Raw genomic sequence first — 19,538 nt, 5'->3', positions numbered from 1 at the left:
ACCCAAGCCTTGACATTAATCACAAACGTGTTGGGTAATTGCTTAAAGCCAATAATTGAATCTAAAGATCTAAAACAAAAGTGTGAAAGAAAAGCCAGTACATTAAATGAAGATCATCATTAGCATAAAAATACAAATACTGGATTTATAGTTTAATCTTGTAATAAATACAAATGTAGATGATCTTTTCCTGACATAAGGAGAGAAGTAAGAAGCCATTAACTCAATTTCTGCTCCTTCCAATCTACTTGGAGTAGAAAACCAAATCTGCATGACCACCCACACTGGAGCTCCTCTGTACTGCTCTGTCTTTTGCCATGTTAACTTGTACTGAAAATGAGCTGAAAAACATTTCTAGATTTCTACTTTTTGCAGCTGTTTGAATATGAATATGAATTTGAATATGCAAAAAAGGCCTTAATGTATCTTCAGAATATCCTCATGAGATGAGACAATAATTTAACCATGTGTCTCACTGGGAATACCAAATCAGAGAGTTTAGGTGCCTTGTCATACTCACAAGGCAAAACTGCAGGAAGCCATCCCAAGATCCATAGATGCTGGATGCTATTTACTGGATGCTATTCCAGTGCTCTGGTCTACAAGACTAATTCTATTTATAAACCAAAAGCACCATGTATGCCTACAAACAGTCGAGAGACCTTTTTCTTCCTATGCCACTTCAAGAAATTGATTTTATTGTTTAGTTAGGAGCCAAATAACTGATTCAAGTTTTTTGCATTACAAGAAATTCTAGGGTAGAAAAGCTAATTTCTTTCCCTATCCTAACATTCAGATTACATTTCTGACATTAGATACACCAAACCCATTTGCAAGCAATAAACAAAAACAACTTCGGGTAAGGACTAATGGCCATGTGGGAAAAAAGACAATCTCAGCTGTCATCAACACCTCTGCTCAGTTACTCCAATCTAGAACACTTTACTCTTATACTCCTCCCAGATGGAAGACACAACGGGCTGTAATGGGAACAAAATAAATAAAAGAGTCACAGTTGCTTATCAAATACTGGGATTTTTTTGTCAGTGTGAACCACAAACTAATGCCTGGGAAACAGCTACATTCTTCTTGGATCAGTGACCCACACTGCCATTGCTCCTTGTCCTCACCTTAATCTCTCACTTGCTAAAATGGACACAAAGATCTACTGCTCTACAAGACATTCTGATAGATGAAATTAAGTAGGTGCTTGGGTCTTACAAGACAAAAACAAAGTCATGGTGTGTAATATTTAATTCCATTCCTAAAGACCTAATCCACAACTGTAAGTCTGTAACTATTTATGGACTTACAGCAATATTGCAAACCTTGCATCACTTAACAGAGGATTAAAAAAAGATACACTCTTCTTGTATTTCATATCCTCAAATAAGAACTATTTCAAGACTACTATTTCATTTTCTAATATATCATTGTTAAGTATTTTTAGGGCATGGGTGTTAAATGTTGCTATCAATGATTCTATTACTTTTGTTAGGAATTTGCAGTTAACATATGAAAAGCCAGAACATACCAGTTCCCTCGCTTCTTCGAGCTGTTTCTCAACATTTGCAACCATCTGCTTCTTCTCATCTGAAACAGAATTGTGAAAAAGCCAATATAATTGTGTTCTTACCATGAAAGAAAAACATACCATTTCAAAAGATTGTATGTATCAGCTAAAACAGACTCGAGATTTATTCTGTGTGACATCCTCACGCGTGGTGATACACACATTAGTAATTAAAAAAAAACAAAAAGACTGAAGAATCCTTGAAGTTCTGCCCTGTTATGCAGCATTTGCTAGTTAGGAAAGCACTTACAGCTGCTTCAGCTGTAGGAATTATGCCTCAGCAGGCACTTGCTGGTGTGTACAAATGCATGAGAAGGCAGATGCATACATTAAATGGAAAAAAAAATCATTTAAGAACAAAGGCATAACAGATTCTCTTGCAAAATATGAGATGCACAAAACCAACCAAGTATCCCAATAAAAATTAATTCAGGGTCTGAAGAAAAATGATGTTTCTATTCCCGTACTCCTATGCTGGGTCTAGAGTTGTTTCTTTTGGTTCAACAGATATAAAATGAATTGCCACAGGAACTACAAGAAAACCACTGTCTTCTAGCAACAGTAAAAATGGAAATTAGTAATAAAATATAGAATTTATTTTAAATTAAAATAAGTTTCAAGCTATACATAGCAATCACCATCTGCCAGGTTCCCCAGCAAGGCTACATCCCAGCTACAGAGACTTTTGACCTGCCTCCAAACATCCATTTGCAGGCAGAGAATCCAGTCTGAACTGAGAACTGAAATTCAGTGTCACATCATCACAAACATCCCAAGTGCTTCACAACTTGGTTTGTTACAGCATGAAACAAACTGAGAAATATTCAGACGCTGGATAATAAAATGTCCCTACACTGCTTCATTACTGTGATTATTCAAGGGTTTCCATCCTACCATCACATCTTCCAGCCCTCAGACTCTAAATCCACCCATTGTGTCAATGAAGTTAACAACAAAACTGAACATACAAATGGTTTGTTTGAAACCAGGAGTCTCATGAGACATCTCTACTGGTGGTTTGCCTGATGAAGCAGATAAAAAGTGAATGTCACCAAAGTGTCTCCAGTCACAGCTCCCCAGAGGTCACGATGGATAAGTCTATGTCAGCACAAGACTCAATCATGTGCCTCTAAACTTCAGAGCTTTGTTTTTAATCTCAATCCCCTTGCACCTCTTCCACATGATCTCTTTGTATCCTGGAACTGACACATTAAAACCAAAAGAGACAATCTGATGATCTCCTTCGATCTTCTGCATTCCACAAAGCACTGAATTTCATGAGAACCACTTTAATAAAGGAACATGAATCAGCTACTCACAGACTGAAATGCCTATCCATCTATCTTCTCATTCACCTAAAATACTCTCCACTGTCATTCAGGAACACAGGAACATCACAATCTGTCCTTCCTCAGTTACATATACTGGAGCTCTGCCTGCACAGAGGATCAGGCTTGGGACCATCTTTCCTGCAAATCTGAATTCACCCTGCCACATCTGGTGGATTCTACCACCGCAGAAGATGCAGGAAAAATTTTCTGTGTAGCACTTTTAGTTTTCTGCAGGCAATGTCTTCCTTTAATTCCCCACCAGGTTCTCATGATAGCACCCAGGCCAGAAAATTCAGCCCTTTATCTTCCTAACACAAAAAAACTAAAAGAAATCTGCCTCTTCCCCACCCCCCCAATACATTTCTATTCTCATATCCCAAAACACCTCTCTTCTTCCCTTCATTTGGAAGTCAGCAAGATGATGATGGACAAAAACAAAAACAATGGAAGGTATGAAATACACAACACTATTTTATTGAAGCTGAAATAAAATTTTAAAACATAGCAGCAGAAAATAAATGTACTATAGCATTTTTGGTACTTCCCTGAGTTGTACTGGATCACAATTTTCATAGACATTTAGTAACCTGAAATTTAAGGATAGAAAGTTGGGGGTTTTTGGAATGTATTTCATACTGAGCAAATTCTGCTTGTACTTGTGATTACAAGAACTACCCAGCGCTCCACTGGCCAGTAAAATCTTACTGACCACAGAGAAATTTAGCTACAGACCTTTTGTAGGGAAAACTCATTAGTACAGAAGAAGGTCTAGCTAAAACTGCTCCCATAAAATTAGGAGGAGAGGGTATTCAAATGATCTCCAATGGTTTAGTTAATTAAATTTTAACCCAACTCCAGATTTTAATACTGGCCCAGGTACATAATCACCCAGATGCTGCCTTTGTTTTTGCTTCAAATACAGATATGTGATATATACAGATACAGGCACATTGCAACATCCCAGCACTGCAGCTCTGGAGCAGGATTTCAGACTTCCAGGAGAGCAGCTAAACTTGTTGCAACTGCTGATCCTCCAGGGCACATAATACCATGTAACCATGGTTTCCAAAGCATTTCTTTTCAGTTTTACTTTTACTTCAGTGGTTAAGCAAGGGAAACAATTTATTTCACAGCCAGAATCCCCATAGGAAGGGGGGCACAATACTCATAGGATGATTTGGTCTGAGACTGAAAGTGAGATCCCAAGGGAGTTCCTCTGGGTAAGAGAAGTTTGCCACTAATCAAGTAGATCAGGACAAACAAGTTACAATTTAATTAAAGTCTAATTAAAGATGCTCATATTACTAACTGTATTAATCCACTGTGACTTAGGAGTTTTCAACCTGCCTACTCCATCACTTCCCTAAACACACTTCCACAGGAAATTAAGTAAAAAGTGCTTTATAACTTTTTGTTTTGATTGAGAATTCAAATATCCTTTAGAAAAAATAAAAACCAATGCTCCATCAAATATATCTAAATGTATTTCTTTTTCCTTACATTACTAGACAGAAAGTCCCAAACAAAATATTCCACATAGTTTGTACATTTTAAGTGGTGAAATTGACAAACTATGGATAAAGACTGGAAACAAAAAGGGGTTTTCCTCTGTGGAGGATAGCAAAGAAATCTGTTCTCTGTTTGTACACAAGGTTGTGTAACTTTCTTAAAAGAAACAAGCTTTCACTACATTTTCCCCAGTTCCTTCAGCTTTGCCCTGACATTAGACACTTTCTTTGTCTCCCAAAATACAGCAGCTACAGAAAGGTGGGAATCTGTCTACAAGACTGGAAAGATAACATAGCACTGGTTTGATCTCAGAGTCAACAAAGAGATTAAAACAACCTGGATCAAGACTGAGTAGTCCCATTGCTTGTGGAATTGCATCTTTTCATTAGCACATGCTGATGAAGAGACTGAGTAACAAAGAGCTTCAGCTCACAGGCCACTTGCTGATGTTGCTGTGCTAGTTCAGGTGGTTACATGTTCACCACTGCCAGAAGTTACAGTCCAACAGCAGAGACAAATGGAGCAGTACATGCATTTCTCTCTTTGGGTCATAGAACTGGGTTCAAGAGGCATAGCATAATGAGTCAGACCTGAAACTGAGACAGTAAACTTCAGTGCAGGAGTACAACAGAAAATTAAAGGTGGGGCTTTCTTCAGCTAAACCTGTTAGCAACTGAAATGCAGCACTTTGATTGCCCAGCAGAAAATGCAGGTACCAAGTATCAGAAGAATGGCAGCACTCCAGCCCAAAGCCATCACAAACCAGAGGCTGCTGTGCTGGGAATAGAGTAAGCATCACCATTTGTGCTGATAAAACTCTCTTTCATATCAAGCAATCAAAATCTGTATGAAGTTTTGGTCAAATCATAACACAGATGTTTCTCTGAAACACCAAGGAGCATTAATAAAACACATCAGTCAATGATCGTCATTCTTCAAAGACCTGCAGCAGCAACACAGAAAATCTATTTAAAAGGCATTTCTCTATTTATAACTTTCTTTAATCCCCCAGGTGATGTCTGCCTCAACAACAGAAGACATTTCTTCCCAAGATGTTGTATTGTCCCTGCTGCTTATTGTTTCTGTGATATCAGAGAGCCTTTGTTACATTTCTTGCTGAACTACTTATGCATTTGTGACAACAGGATTGTCAGCTGAGCCATCATCCTCCTAGAACACAGGACAGCATCGTGTCCTGACAACAAGGACTGCAGGAATGTTGCAAAACCAATTAAGCAGCATTTCTCCATTGGAGCAGGTCCATCTTGGGCAGCAGAGGGAAATAACCAGGCACTAGACTTCAGGAGATCTCTCTTTATTATGCAGAGTGGCACAAGTCCTTACACCTTTCATCCTGCTTCTTCCAGCTGGGAGGAAGAAGGCCATCAGCAATCTCTCAAATCACTGCTGCTGCAAACTGCCACCTCAGCTCCCCTCCCACCTCACAATCCTCTCTTTGAGGCTGTCCCAGTCATCGCCACAAGAACTAACTGGAACTTCTGGTGATGAAGCAAAGATCTTGCAAATGTTCCTATTAAGAAACAAGGGAAAAATGTGTATTTAAAATATTTCTGATAAAGGGTTCAGCATAATCAGAGATTTCTTTTTCCAAGTGGTCAAATGCCTCTGTTAGTTAAGACTGCAGTTTGTTTTGAAGTCATGGAAATATTTTTTTTCTTGATGAAAGACAGAATAGCCCTGAAAACAGAAGCAATAGCTAAGCCATAAATGTACAGTGCAAGAAGCAGCTATAATGCAAGTCAGTTCAAACCCCATGTAACCAACAACAAATATAACATGAGGGGGAAAAAAATTAACTTTTGTCTTGTCTTGACTCCACTTAGCCCAGTACCACATTTCTGGTCCTGTAGGGAACATTCATTCTGTCTCCTCCAAGAGGATGGCAAATTCTATTAAAAAAGTAACCTTCTAATGGTCTCATAAAAGAGTGATGATTTCAAAGCCTGCTGCTTCTAGGTTATGTCACTGTTGAAGCCAAAACTCTTTAAACATCTTTTATTTAAGCTCCAAAATCTCCCTAAGTGAATAAGGGAGAGTGATTCAAGGAGAGGATTATGGAAATCCACTACTGTTATGCAGAGTATTGAACAGACTCTAATGACTTCCAAAATCTATACAATAAGGAACTCAAATCTCTATTCTTTACAATTAGGGAATTAAATCTTTCTTTTCCTATAAATCAGTCTGGCACTATTAATTTTCAGAGGATGAGCCAGTAGTGTATTTATGATGTCTCACTGTTCCTATCAGAGGTCCTTAAATTTACAGTTCAAAAGTTAAGAAGCCTTGGTGAAGGATTCCCTGCATCATCTCAGTAAATGGTTGGAGTGGCCATTTACAGGTTAAATATAATTCTGAGGAGATTAAATTACACACCAGTTCTAAAATTCAATCACAGGAACTCTGATTCTCTTTCATCTTCATTTTGTAAGTTTCCATTCGAAAACAGACCATTTTTTCCACCTCAGCTGCAGGTTCTGACTGAATTATCTCTCTGTGTCCTTGCTGTTAAGATCAAGAGCAAAACATCTTTGTTAAGCCAAGGCTTAACATGGAACTCAACCCTGTTTTTTCAGAAGACTTTCCAACTTGCTAAGATTAGAATTGGACATAACCTTCCAAAATCAAAAAGATATTTTAGTCAAAATCCCCTGAGATCACACATTTTAGTTGACCACCTACCTCAAATCCTATTTAGAGTCACTACTCGTCACTTCATGATGCATTTCCCACTTTAAAAGTAGGATGTTATTCTTTGGTCCTGGATGCATGATACCTTTTCCTTTAGTCATATGGAAAAGTACACCATTAGTATGTGTTTACTTCCTTCTTACACAGTATCCACTCCCATGGTTAAGGCTCCCAACTTTTGGGTAATATGCAAAAGAAGCAGTGGCAGAAGTATTAAATGAGCCGGAAGAAGCATTAAGCTGAGCTACAAGAGGAACAGATGGGAAAACCAGGAGTATCAGCTTCCCTCCATTTCACACTCAGAGCCCTGTACTGGGGTACTGATTCCTACAGGAAGATTCAGCTGGGCTGATTAACAAGATTAAAATTTTCATCTTTCTACTCTTACAGACAGTATTGACTCTACTACAGGGATACATCATGAAATAGACCATGAACGCTGCAGGCAACTGACAAACACATTAAAGTAAATGAACACGGATTTCTTTGAATCTGCTCCTGCCTGTGAGTCACCACAGTCAATTATCCAAATCAAACGTACGAGGAGTAGGCAGCAAAAATACTGATTCAGATTAAGTCATGCACAAAATCTGTCTGTGCCACGGGAAAAACACTTGATTTCCATAAGTGATGTCGTGGCATGATCACAATAAAGAGGATTCAGCAGCAATGCTGGCACAGGGAGCATCCCCCAGCAGCTTTAGCTTTACTCAGCCCTTCAGGTGCACTGGCGGAACCCCAGAGCGGGGCAGAAGGGAAGGGTTGATCCTTACAGGTGACCAGCGAACAAATATTCTGTCAGAGTATCCTCAACACATCTCGCTGCTGGGACAGACGCGGGGCAGGGCAGTGACAGCGCTGCGTAAGGAGCGAGGAGTGACACCGGTGAGAGCTCACTGAACCACGCCGGCACCTCCCGCCACCGCCCTGCGCGCCCACCGCCGGCTCCCGCACACGGGCCTGCGGAGCGCCGGCCGCGGGGGCGGAGAGCAGCTGCTCACCTCCTACCAGCTTCGGCACCTTCCCGATGCGGCCCGTGATCTCTGCCGTGAGCACGGCGAAGTCCTGCTCGTAGCTCTCGAAGTCGGAGGACATCGCGGCGATGGCGCTGCCGGTGCCGGGGGCGCCGCTCCGCACCGCGCCGCTTCCGCGTTCTGCCACACCAAAACGCGTCCCCCACCCCGACCCCAAGCTCCTCGCCACACGTTCCGGGAAAACTCGGGTGATTTAACCGGCACGACCCAGCCCCTCTCGGACGTCCCGACAACCCCTGAGCGGCCCTGACACGCGGGATGGCGCCGCACCGCAGGCACCGAGGAGAGGCGGCAGCAGCGGGTCACTCCCGCCCCGCAGCCCCTCATGCCCCGCCTCGTAACCTGCAGGGGCAGGAACGCGGTTGCGGCGCTACCGGCGGGCCGCTGTTTCCCGGAGGGGCCCTATTGCGAGCGGACCGCGGGCGGGCGGTGGCGGCAGCGCGGGCGCCGCTCCCGCCCCGCTCCGCCCTTTCCCCGCCCTTCCCTTCCCACTCCCTTCGCTGCCCTCCCCTTCCCACTCCCTTCCCTCTTCCCTTCCCGCCCTCTCCCTCGGCGGCTGGCGGGGGCCATGCACGGCGGCGGCGGGGCGGCGGCGGCCGGGCGGCGGTAGCGGCGATGGTGGGGCCGGGCGCGCTGCAGCGGGCCCGCCGCCTGTGCCACTGGGGCCCGGCGGTGGCGCTGGCCGTGGTGGCCGTGTGCTCCGCCACCGCCATGGCCGACGCCGCGCTCTGGTACTGGCCCCTGGACACGGCCGGGGGAAGCGTCAACTTCGTGATGCTGCTCAACTGGACCGTCATGATCCTCTACAACTACTTCAGCGCCATGTTCGTGGGCCCCGGGTACGTCCCGCTGGGGTGGACGCCGGTAAGCGCTGCCTTGCGACCGCCTCGGCCCGGGGCCTGGCGGGGTCCGGCGGGCTGCCCTGGGGCCGGGCCGGCCGCCCCGCGGTCAGGACAGTACAAATCGCGTGTCCTTCGATGCCTCTGCTTCTCCTCTGTCCCCCAAGAACGCTGCTCGCTCTCAGGCCACTCCTTCCTCCTTATCTTGTTCCGAAATTTTTGCCTCTCCCCGGTTTGCTCTTGCCGCTTCCAGAGTTTCCAGTACAACCCAGTTTACTCCTGATACCGAAATCGGAGAGAAAGAAACTTTCTAACACAGTTTTGCTATTAGAAAGCAGCACGCTGGACCCTTCAAATATCCTTCCTCTAATGGAGTGTGCCGAGCGTTGGGTAAACAGAGTTTTTATCAGCCACACTGATCACACATTCACTAGCTATCCCCACTTGTTCATGTGAGGTATAGGTAATGCTTCTCTTTCCTTGTTGGAAGGCCTTATGTGGCCTTTTGGGGTCTGTTTTGGTGGTCTTCCGTGGCCAGTGTTGTAATATTTGGTGGCCGTTCCTTGACCCCAGCTCCAGTAAGCACAGCCCTGTTGATTTCCGTGCCTGCTGCTTTGTCAGCCTTGCAGAGCTGAGCGGGCTTCCTGCTTGCCTGAGTTACGTCCTTTATCTGCTTCTCCGGGGCTCTCTTCTGTTCTGCTGCCCTTCTCCATCCCCTCCCTGTGCTGTCACGGCTCTGCTAATGCTGCTTGGCTGGCAGCAGTTGCTGTGCTTTATTATATTAGGGGCTTCTCAAAGCAAAGCAGCAGGAAACAAGCACAGAAAGCTGGGAATGAGAACCTCAAGGTTATCTGCATGCTCCTGCAGACACATGGTTTGGAGATTTTGCTGCTAGCAGTTACAGTTAAAAGTAATGAAATTAGAAAATTTCTTTTTTATTTTATGCAAGACAGAAAATTATATGGTTACCATCTGCTTAACACAGTGCAAGATAGAAATTTGCATTTCCTGTGCTTCAGTAATCTCTTGGAAGAGTTGTAGCCAAGAATGACACAGGTTCAGTATCTCAAGGCAGCTGCCCAGAGTTTGTGTTCCAGTGGGGTGATGCAGAGTTTAGTGCTGGTCACCTTTCTAATTGTGGAATATTACTCAGGACAGAGTCTGGGCAGAAGAGGATCCTGATAATCATCTTAGCAGGACAAATGGGTGCAAGATTTTGACCACTACTTGCTGTCTGCAAGTGTCTCTGTCTCTCATCTTGCTGTGGTTGAGGTGTGTGTAGAAGAGATTGTGAGAGAGTTGAACATTAGTGTTTACCAGTGCTGTATCTTAGTAGTAAGCTTAGAGTGGTTTATTGTGTAAAATGGAGAGAAAATGTGCTCAGGATTTTTTTTTATTAGAACAATAATGTGCTGACTTTTACTCTCAGAACTTCACTATGAAATCCTGCTTGTACAGTTGCTCTTCCTGACGGAAGAACTGTTTATTTCTTTTAGCAGCCAGCACTTTCAACAGTGGAAGATGGCTGTGTTGATAGCCAAGAGATTAGCTGGGAGATCATCTAATTTTGTTTTTTCCTCTCCTTGATGCCTACCATTAAGTAGGGTTGGGCTATGAAACACACCCTGTCAGAAGAAATCAAAAGTTAGGAAAATGCCAAGATAAACATTGCCAGCAGAGTTGTGTATACATCTAACACTCCTATTCTTCTGTTTAAAGGAAAAATCTCAGGATTGCATGTATCTCCAATACTGTAAAGTGTGTCAGTCTTACAAGGCACCTCGTTCACACCACTGTCGGAAGTGTAACAGGTACTGTTCCTCTTCACAGCTGTTGAAAGCCCATTTTAGAGCAGCTTCAAACCTAATGATGGGCTGTTACCATAATTTGTGCTTCCAGCACTTGCATTGTAGTTTTTAAAAAAGCTTCCATATGAGCACTATAGCCCTTTCAAGTGTTTCCACTTTCTAGTTGTATGATATCTATACAGTTTTGCTGTGTTTTAGTTTAGAAAAATGACTGTCTTTAACATTTTCTTTATAGTTTGAAATCAGTTTCTCTTAAGAGCTTCTTGATGGTACTAAAAAAACAATGCAGTCCTACTTCAGGGGTGTGAGTCTGTGTAAATACCTAAAAATCATCTGAAATTCTTTTAAAATTCTGAGTCCAAACATAGACCTGCTTAAAGAGTAGAAATACCTATTCTGTCATCTTTCCAGATGGGAATTAAATGTTGATTTGAGTGGAAATTTTGGACTGCTTTTTTTTCCACTCTTCACCAAAGCAGGTTTTTGAGGGGAAGTAATAAAACCTTTTGGGTCAACTTAAGAAGTTTGCACCTTGTTGTCTTCCAACACAATGGTCCTGATACAAATGATACTTTATTATAAATAGCTGTCACTAGAATTTAGTGCATCTTGAAAAAAATCAAGGCACTTCAGCTGTCTGCAGTCCAGGCAGGTTGTCCTCTGAAGGACTTCTAAGGGAGTGTCGTGAAAGGATATTGCAACATATGTGTTCATTTGTTATTTCTATAAACCCAAGATGTGCAGTCGGTGCTTTTTTAGGAAACAGAAACTGAAACTCCAGAGCAGTGCTGTAATTTGGCTACATCATCCCCAGATTTAAAACTAACCACTCTTTTCCTTGAGTGACAATCTTTACACTGAGGATTGATCACTTAGGTGGTCACGTAGACTTTCACACCTGTCAAGGTAATTTGGAATGTGAACAAATCTTTATTCACTTGGGTTTTTTTTGCATCTGTGAGCTACACCAAAACAACTGGCTTTAAATTGAATACAAGAGAGTCTAGGGTGTTTATACATGTTAAATGTATTTTGAAAAGGATTTTCAATGGTGTGAGGTCGATACATAGCAACTGAGAAAGCTTTCAGAGGGTTTAACCACTGTCACACTTCTGTCTGTACATCTTTCTTTAAATACTCTGCAGTTTTTACAAGGGAATTTGATATTTCCTTTATTGTCCTGGTGTTCTGATTTTTAAAAACTGGCATTAAGAGTAGTGCTTAATTATTGTGATCATAGTTCTTACAAGTCCCATTCTATGGCTCTGTCTCCAGGCTCTGTTCTGTGGTGTTTATTAGAAACTAGTTAGTTTGAGTAAAGAAGAGGACAGATAACTGGGGAGGGTAGGACCTGGAAGCACTTTTTATTTGCTTTTTTAAATTCTACAAAATGGAAATATAATTCTGAATAGCAACTGAAAAGAAATTACTGTGTTGATCTGTCAGAAATTGGTGGGTTCAAATAAAAGAATGGAGGTTGAGAAGTAGAAAATCAACCATCCTTTGAGTTTTTTGAGAAATATCATACATGTCCTTTATATTAATCAATATTTATTATTCACAGATGCGTGATGAAGATGGATCACCACTGTCCTTGGATCAACAACTGTTGTGGATACCAGAATCATGCATCTTTCACTCTGTTTCTCCTCTTAGCTCCACTGGGATGCATTCACGCTTCTTTCATATTTATTATGACAATGTACACTCAGCTTTACAACAGAGTAAGAAAACATAACTAAATGCTTAAAATATTATTTAAGTCAGGTGCATAATTTATCTCTGGAAGTAGGAGAGAATTTGGTTTTCTGAGAAGAAGCATGTGGAATTCCTTGTTCTTTTTCCACATGCACTCCTAGTTCTGCTATGTACCTGTAAGATGTATGGGAATGGAGAAGGATTCAGAGAACGTTGTTTCTATTTTCATTCTTTTTTTTTTTTTTCTTTTTTTCCTTGTGGCTTCTCATAATCACAGGGAGTTTCCTATTGCTCTACATTGACTGAAGACAGTTTCTGAGTAGCACTTTATGTGGAGAGAGAGACAGGCTGTGTTTTGGCTGGCACAGAAAACAGCTGCTATTTATTTCCAACACACAAATTAGATGCTTTTTATATTCTTTTACTGGCCACTTTTTTGAATTGTGTCTATTTCTTCAAGAAAAAGTACATAATTTTTGGGACTACAGATAAATATGTTAGCTGTTGTTTTTTTTAACTGGAAAACTTCAACAGTGAGTAAAGCTTATTCTGGAATACACCCCTTATCTCAGATCCATGGTTAAGATTATAAGCTTTGATTTCAGCCTTTGTGGTTGAGTGAAGAGTTTGATAACATCACCTGAGTGTAACAGATGAAGTTGTATTTATAGCAGCTGAGTTGTGTTTGCAGAGGGATAATGTTGAGAATTGCTGTCTGCAAAGCTTTCAGAGGAAACATGCAGGCTTTCCACAGAAAACAGGGACTGTTCTATACAAACATTGTCCATCTGACACTGATGAATGTGGGTTTTTGAACATACCAGAGTCCAGATTTTTTTGCTGATTTTTGGGCCTATGGAGCTTGCAAGATGGTGATTGTGGTTTCATTTTCCATCTAGCAGCAAACTTCTGAAGTTAAAAGTCTTTTGAGTACTTTTTTTTTGTTACTCTGCTTGATCTCTGTCAGATGTTGGACACTTACTTTCAGAGGCAGATTTCTTAGGGATAACTTGCTTTGTTTCAGCAGTTGGAAAGTTCTAGAGTTGAATGGAATTTTCCTCTTTGCAGATATCTTTTGGGTGGAGTTCTGTGAAGATTGACATGAGTGCAGCCAAAAGAGACCCTCGTCCCATTATTCCCTTTGGACTGTCTGCATTTGCTGCATCTTTATTTGCCTTAGGACTGGCATTAGGAACAACTATTGCTGTTGGGATGCTGTTTATTATCCAGGTGAGTCTATGGCTCTGTTACAAAGAAGGTAAAAGCTGTAAGTTCTGTGTGCTTGTGGAGCAGAAACAGAATTCAGGATTGAGATAAGAACAGTTGTCCAGAGCTTATGTTGTTGTATAACTTTCAGAGATTTGTGTAGCTTTGTCCCAGTTTTTCTGCTACCACAGTTTTGGTTTTCTAAAATTATTTTTCATATTTTTAAATTATTTTTTGATTATTTTTTATTTTCTAAAATTATTTTTAATTTTTAAAATATTTTTCTTGGATGTGAAAATCTAAGTAATTAGGAAAATATGAGATGGATTTTATAAACTCTGAAAAAGGCAAAATACTTGCCCTGTCCCTGCAAATAGGTGTAGATATGCCTGATATATTTCTTAAAATGTTGGAGATCTTTGGAAGGAAACAAAAAGACACATTTTAAGCATGAAGTGCAATACTGTGTGATACTGTCTTAAGTGTATAGTTCTAGATCATGTATCTCTGCTGAGGGTTAGCTTCTAACAAATGTTACACTTAAGTCTATAAAAATTGTTTTGTTCTTTAAAACTAGTTTAGTTTGTTAAATGAAGCTTTCTTTGTATAGCTGATGTATTTCTGCAGAAAATAAATCCTAATTTCACCTAACACTTTTATTTCAGATGAAAGTAATTTTGACAAATAAAACTTCAATCGAATCATGGATTGAAGAAAAGGTATGTTTTTATTATAATATTCTTGTACTGTTACAAAGTCTATTTTCCATATTTGTAATTTTTTTTGTTTCATCTCTGGGTTAAAACCAAAGATGTTATTTCAATTCACCACTGACCTAATACCCACAACAAGCTTTTCCTTTACCATCTCTGAAATTCACTGAAAGAAATGAGAAATCATGTAAATGAATAGATTTTTCTTTTGTTTTGGAGGAGCTTGTTGAACACAGAATAATATTTGCTTTGAAAAGACTTATCTACTTGTGGGTGTTTTCATCTGAAACTTGAGCTGTCTTAGTCATTACATCTGCCTGTAGATGTAGATTGTCCACCTCACTGACCCATTCAAAGTGGCATCTTTTGACTCATGGTTTTACCCATTTCTTACTTTGGATTGTAAGGGAGGATTTTCCTTGATTTTAAAGAAGTACTAGAAAATACCTAGTCTTCAGTCCTTTAAATTTCTATTGGATTTCCTTATCTCTATAAAGGTTTTCACAAGACTTTTCAGGAGAAATACAGTCAAGCAACAGAAGCTAAGTTTAGAGGAAGCAAAAATGACTCAGTATTTAGAAATTAGTTTGGTTCTACCTGGTTATTTTTTGTGTAAGTCCACAAACATTTCTTTAATGTCTTGTTGTCTTTCTTCTATTTTGTGTGGCAAGTTAGCATGAGAATCTTCACTGTGTATAAGTACTTAAAGTATTGTAATGTCAACTCTTTGTATGGCTGGATCCAAGTCCTGGAATAATGGGATAATGGAACATAAGTGAAAGAAATCCCTGTTATCACTATATTGTAGAATTTGGAATAATGTGTTAAAATTTTTACTGGCTGCCAATATGTCCCTTTTGAAAGCTGAGCACAGACTGTAATACACAAATATTTAATGAAATGGCATTATTGCAACAAAGTGAACACAGTTCTGTGGCTGCTCCACTAGATGTCATCAGAACTGTGGGAACATAAAGCTCGTGACTACAGAATGTGGGCAATTCAGATCATGCCTGTGTGTGCATTCTTAGAGGAAGAGTTGGCACTACCAGTGTTGAGTCATGTTTGTGATCATTAGCCAAAGAATTCTGAGCTGTAGAAGCTTTTGTATATAGCTGAGAAATAGTCAGGCATTGGTCCCTAAAAATCAGTAAAGTAAGATCAGAGCATGGAGGGAATTATCAATGTAGTCAGTGGACTGTTTGTTAAAGAGTAAATGGGGGTTGACAGGGATGGGGGCACCCAAACCAGACATTCTTCTGAATTTAAGGAGTTTTTAAAGCCTGGGTTGATACAGCAGGAGTTCACTGCTCTTGCCTGAAAATATTTGCCTCTAGGTCCCATGGACCCATACAGGGCTTATGACCCTTGCTGCTTGACTGCAGTGTGTAAGGTGTTTTTATGTACTGCATTTCTTAATTATTTTCCAGGCCAAAGACAGAATCCAGTACTACCAGACGGGTGAGACCTTTATCTTCCCCTATGATATGGGAAGTAAATGGAAGAACTTCAGGCAAGTGTTTACATGGTCTGGGATTCCTGAGGGAGATGGCCTGGACTGGCCAGTTAGAGATGGATGTCACCAATACAGTTTGACGGTAACTGCTCTTCAGTGGTGTCTCAAGCTGATTCTCCCCACTATTGTCTGCTTTCCTTTGCAATAATAGACCAGCTTTTTTAATAACTAAAATAGGCTTGAAATACATGTACAGGAGTTCTGTTAAATGTTCTCCCATTTTTGATGCACTAAAAAGTTACGCTTTTGTGAGTGTTTCAAACTGCCAATGTTACTTCCTGTGTTTGTTGAATGATTTCAATAGTGGCTTCATTTTGTGTTGAATTCTGCCTAAATTTCTATTTTTAATCATTTATAGATAGAGCAACTGAAACAGAAAGCAGACAAGCGAGTAAGAAGTGTAAGTATTTGTTGAAGTTTGGTCTAAAATTATTTTGAAATAATAGAAACAGTGGTATAAAAAATGTATTTAAGTGACACAAACAATGTATATCAATTTGCTTAGTTAATCTTGGCACTTAGCCTTTGCATTTGCTTCTTAGTTTCCAGATGGGAAGAAACATGATAATAAGAGAAAGAGGACTGTGCTTCATTGTTAAGTAGTAATTTAGAGTCCCTTTGACAGCCACTGTCATTATATTTAAATATGTGGTATGCTTGAATTGATTTTTTTAGTGTGAAACTTACCAGTAAGGCCATAACTCCTTTAAAATGCAAATTGCTGTGTTCTGTTCCAATCTGTAGGTGCGGTATCGAGCCATAGAAGATTACAGTGGTGTCTGCTGCCCTGTGACTAAAGGTGTTAAAACATTCTTCACAACACCCTGCACTGAAGAACCTAGAATTGCACTGAGTAAAGGAGATCTGATTTTAGCCACCAGAGGCTTAAAGTTAGTGACTCTACAACTTTATATTTTGTTAAAAGAAGTATTGAGTTGAGTTCTGGCATCTAATTAATTACCTATTATGCTTCCTTCCCCAGACACTGGATGTATGGTGAGAAGATTCTCATCTCAGCTGCTGATGGTATGGAGCAGTTAATTTCACTTTTTCTGTTGAAAAGTGCAAATCAATTTTATAGCTATCTAGAAATGTGGCCAATATTATATGTTCACTTCTCAAAATGTAGAATGATAACATTACTGGCACTAGCTTCTCTCTACTCTCCACAGACTTCCCAGTTTTGATAAACATTAATTCACTCTGTCAGACTGACACTGATATAGTAGTTTATTGAAAGTTGAGTGGTAAGGGGGACACTTCATATCCTGTGGAAAAGTTAGACTTTTAGACCATAAAGAGGTTGAAGGATTATTCATTTTTTGATATTTAAATGGTGGTCTATCTTAAACACATCCAGGCTTCCTACCTACACACTCTATGTAAGTATAGAGATTTAATCTTTGCATATCTTAAAAACCAGGAGACATCATGTCTTTGTTTGGAATAATTTCTAGAGACCTTAGTATGCATTTATAAAACTAACTGGGGGTGTTGAAGATATTAAAGACTCCTGCTGATCTGCAGAGGGTCAGCACCACAGCCACCTGCGCTGAAGCTTTTACATTTTTCACTTCAGACCTCTTGCTTTGGACTGAACTAAAATTTTACCTGCCAGAGGGTGTGTTGGAGTCTGTTGTTTCTTCCAAACAATTGTTAATTCATTGCACCTGCATTTCATATCTGCACAAGTGAGGCTGCCAGCAGTCACTACACTGAAAGAATCTGTGCTCTTCATGGGAGGTCTGAAACCTTCATGGGCTGGAAGTGCCCTGGCAGCTCACTCCAATAAACTCCTTCAAACATCAGATACAAATGAACACGGCAATAGTTTGTATTACATTGCTTATTGTGAAGATTAGTAGGACATATCTCCTCTGTTGAATGTTGGGTTTTTTAAATCAGCTAAAACCTGTTATGAATGGAGAACTTGGTGAACCCTGAGAGGCTGGATCACACTAGGCTTCAAAAATAGGATGAGTTTTGTTAGGAATGTATAGCAAAATACTGTAAATAAGCAGGAATAAAAAGTAGCACTACAGCAAGATGGCAAATGAAAGATTAAGTAGCAGTTCTTCTGTGGAAAAAAGACAGAATGATAATCTTAAGATGAGTCAAGACTTTCAGAAAAGAAAAAGCATACAGCTTCCCAGATGCTGAAGTAAACCTTCCATCCTCCTGAGCGTTGGCAGAGCCTCTGCTGAAATACTCCTACAAATGAAAGCAGTTACTGCATCTCAGGAAAGAGGAAGATCAACTGTAAAGGGCTGAGAGGAAAACAGAGAAAAATGAGAATTATTAGGATAATAGAAAATGTGACTTATAAAGAAAAGCCAGAAGAATTGGATAGTTTACCTGGAGAGGAGTAGGAAATGGGAGACAGCCTGGGTATGAACACATAGTCATCAGCTGTGTGAAAGTCTGTGGTAGAGAAGTTTGTTTTCTGCTTCCTGTGCCCTTGCTGTGTAGAAAAAGGAGCTGTAAACCTGATTTATAGACAGAAAGATTTAGATAGGGTATGAAGATGAATTTTCTCAAGGAAGGTAGAGCACTGCAAAACTTTGGAGATGTCTGAAAACATTTTAGGTAGTTGGAGAAAATCCGTGCATCTCCAGGCAATGATGTTAGAAATGACTTAGGTGTTCTGTCTTGTAGAAGAAAATAACTTGGGTAAGTGCTTGATGTCTCTTCCAGTCCTGTGTTTTTCCTCAGTAGCGGGCCATGTTTTGTTCTAAGTTAATGCAACTTTTCATGTCTTAAGGTGGAATAAGAGAACGAGGCTGGTTCCCTAGGAATTGTGTGGAAAAGTACCAGTATGACTCTGAAACGGATCAACCAGTGGATGGAGAGAAGAAAAGCAAATAGCCTTCTAATTTTTTTAAATATGAAATGGAATTTTTACTTCAGACCACAATCCTTTACTTGAAATTTTCTGTATATTACTTTAGACTTATGCAATGAATATGTTAGGATGAGGTTTTCTTTTCCTCACTGCTGAAAGGGTTGTATATGCCTGTGCCATGGTTTGCATACTTTTTAAACAATAAATAATTGAAGAAGCCATTCAGTGGATTGCCTTCAAGATGCATCTTTTTCATCACAAGTCAGGATTGTTTTTTTCTGTTTATTCCTCAGCCGCATCTGATTGCTATGCGTGCTGCTTATCTTTTGTATTTCTCTGAAGCTGCCCCTGAAAATAAACACCTGATTCAAGTTCCAGATAAAATTTGTTACCTGTGACTTTTAATTATGTGAATTGTCCACCTCAAATAAATGATACATTCATATTCACTTGTGGGTTCAATTGTTCTTAGACCTAGAAGAACTTAGTCCATAGGCATGGGAGTGTATACTGACTGGGAAGTAAACATTTAACCTTGTAAGTTGGCTTTTCAAAGTTAAAAAGGCTTCAGGTGTTGCAATAGGAATATTTTGTGCTTTTAATGGCAAAAATTACATCCACCACTGTCTGTTCCCTCTGAAATCTGAGCCAGTACCCAAGAGATCTTGATCCATTTTAGAGTAAAAGGAAGCAGTATCCAAGAACAAAAATTTTTGTGAATTTTGCTACTAATGGTTAACAGCCTTCTCAAAGTATT

At 40.2% G+C, this 19,538-nt stretch overlaps 2 protein-coding genes across 5 annotated transcripts in view; one reads left to right on the top strand and one right to left on the bottom strand.

The window, feature by feature from the left end:
* Window positions 1–8,453, bottom strand: part of VTI1A (vesicle transport through interaction with t-SNAREs 1A) — a 267,159-nt gene extending 258,706 nt beyond the window's left edge. For 2 of the 4 annotated variants that reach the window (XM_036385470.2, XM_036385471.2), the window contains exons 1-2: window positions 8,127–8,453; window positions 1,535–1,593 (exon numbers count right to left, since the gene is read on the bottom strand). In XM_036385470.2, the coding sequence (XP_036241363.1) occupies window positions 1,535–1,593; window positions 8,127–8,220 (153 nt within the window). In that variant the 5' untranslated portion in view covers window positions 8,221–8,453. The remainder of the gene's footprint in view (window positions 1–1,534; window positions 1,594–8,126) is intronic. The other 2 variants (XM_036385468.2, XM_036385469.2) reach the window with 1 other exon arrangement.
* A 208-nt stretch (window positions 8,454–8,661) lies between these two features.
* Window positions 8,662–19,230, top strand: ZDHHC6 (zinc finger DHHC-type palmitoyltransferase 6). The gene is made up of 10 exons (XM_036386014.2): window positions 8,662–9,023; window positions 10,718–10,809; window positions 12,371–12,530; window positions 13,573–13,734; window positions 14,376–14,429; window positions 15,854–16,021; window positions 16,298–16,339; window positions 16,684–16,829; window positions 16,922–16,965; window positions 18,701–19,230. Exons 1-10 carry the CDS (start codon window positions 8,775–8,777, stop codon window positions 18,802–18,804), a joined length of 1,221 nt encoding a protein of 406 aa, XP_036241907.1. The 5' UTR covers window positions 8,662–8,774; the 3' UTR covers window positions 18,805–19,230.
* Window positions 19,231–19,538: the final 308 nt, after the last annotated feature.

The sequence above is a fragment of the Molothrus ater genome, chromosome 8 (genome assembly GCF_012460135.2).
Source record: "Molothrus ater isolate BHLD 08-10-18 breed brown headed cowbird chromosome 8, BPBGC_Mater_1.1, whole genome shotgun sequence".
Lineage (NCBI taxonomy): Eukaryota > Metazoa > Chordata > Aves > Passeriformes > Icteridae > Molothrus > Molothrus ater.
This window is presented reverse-complemented; position numbering and strand designations above follow the sequence as displayed.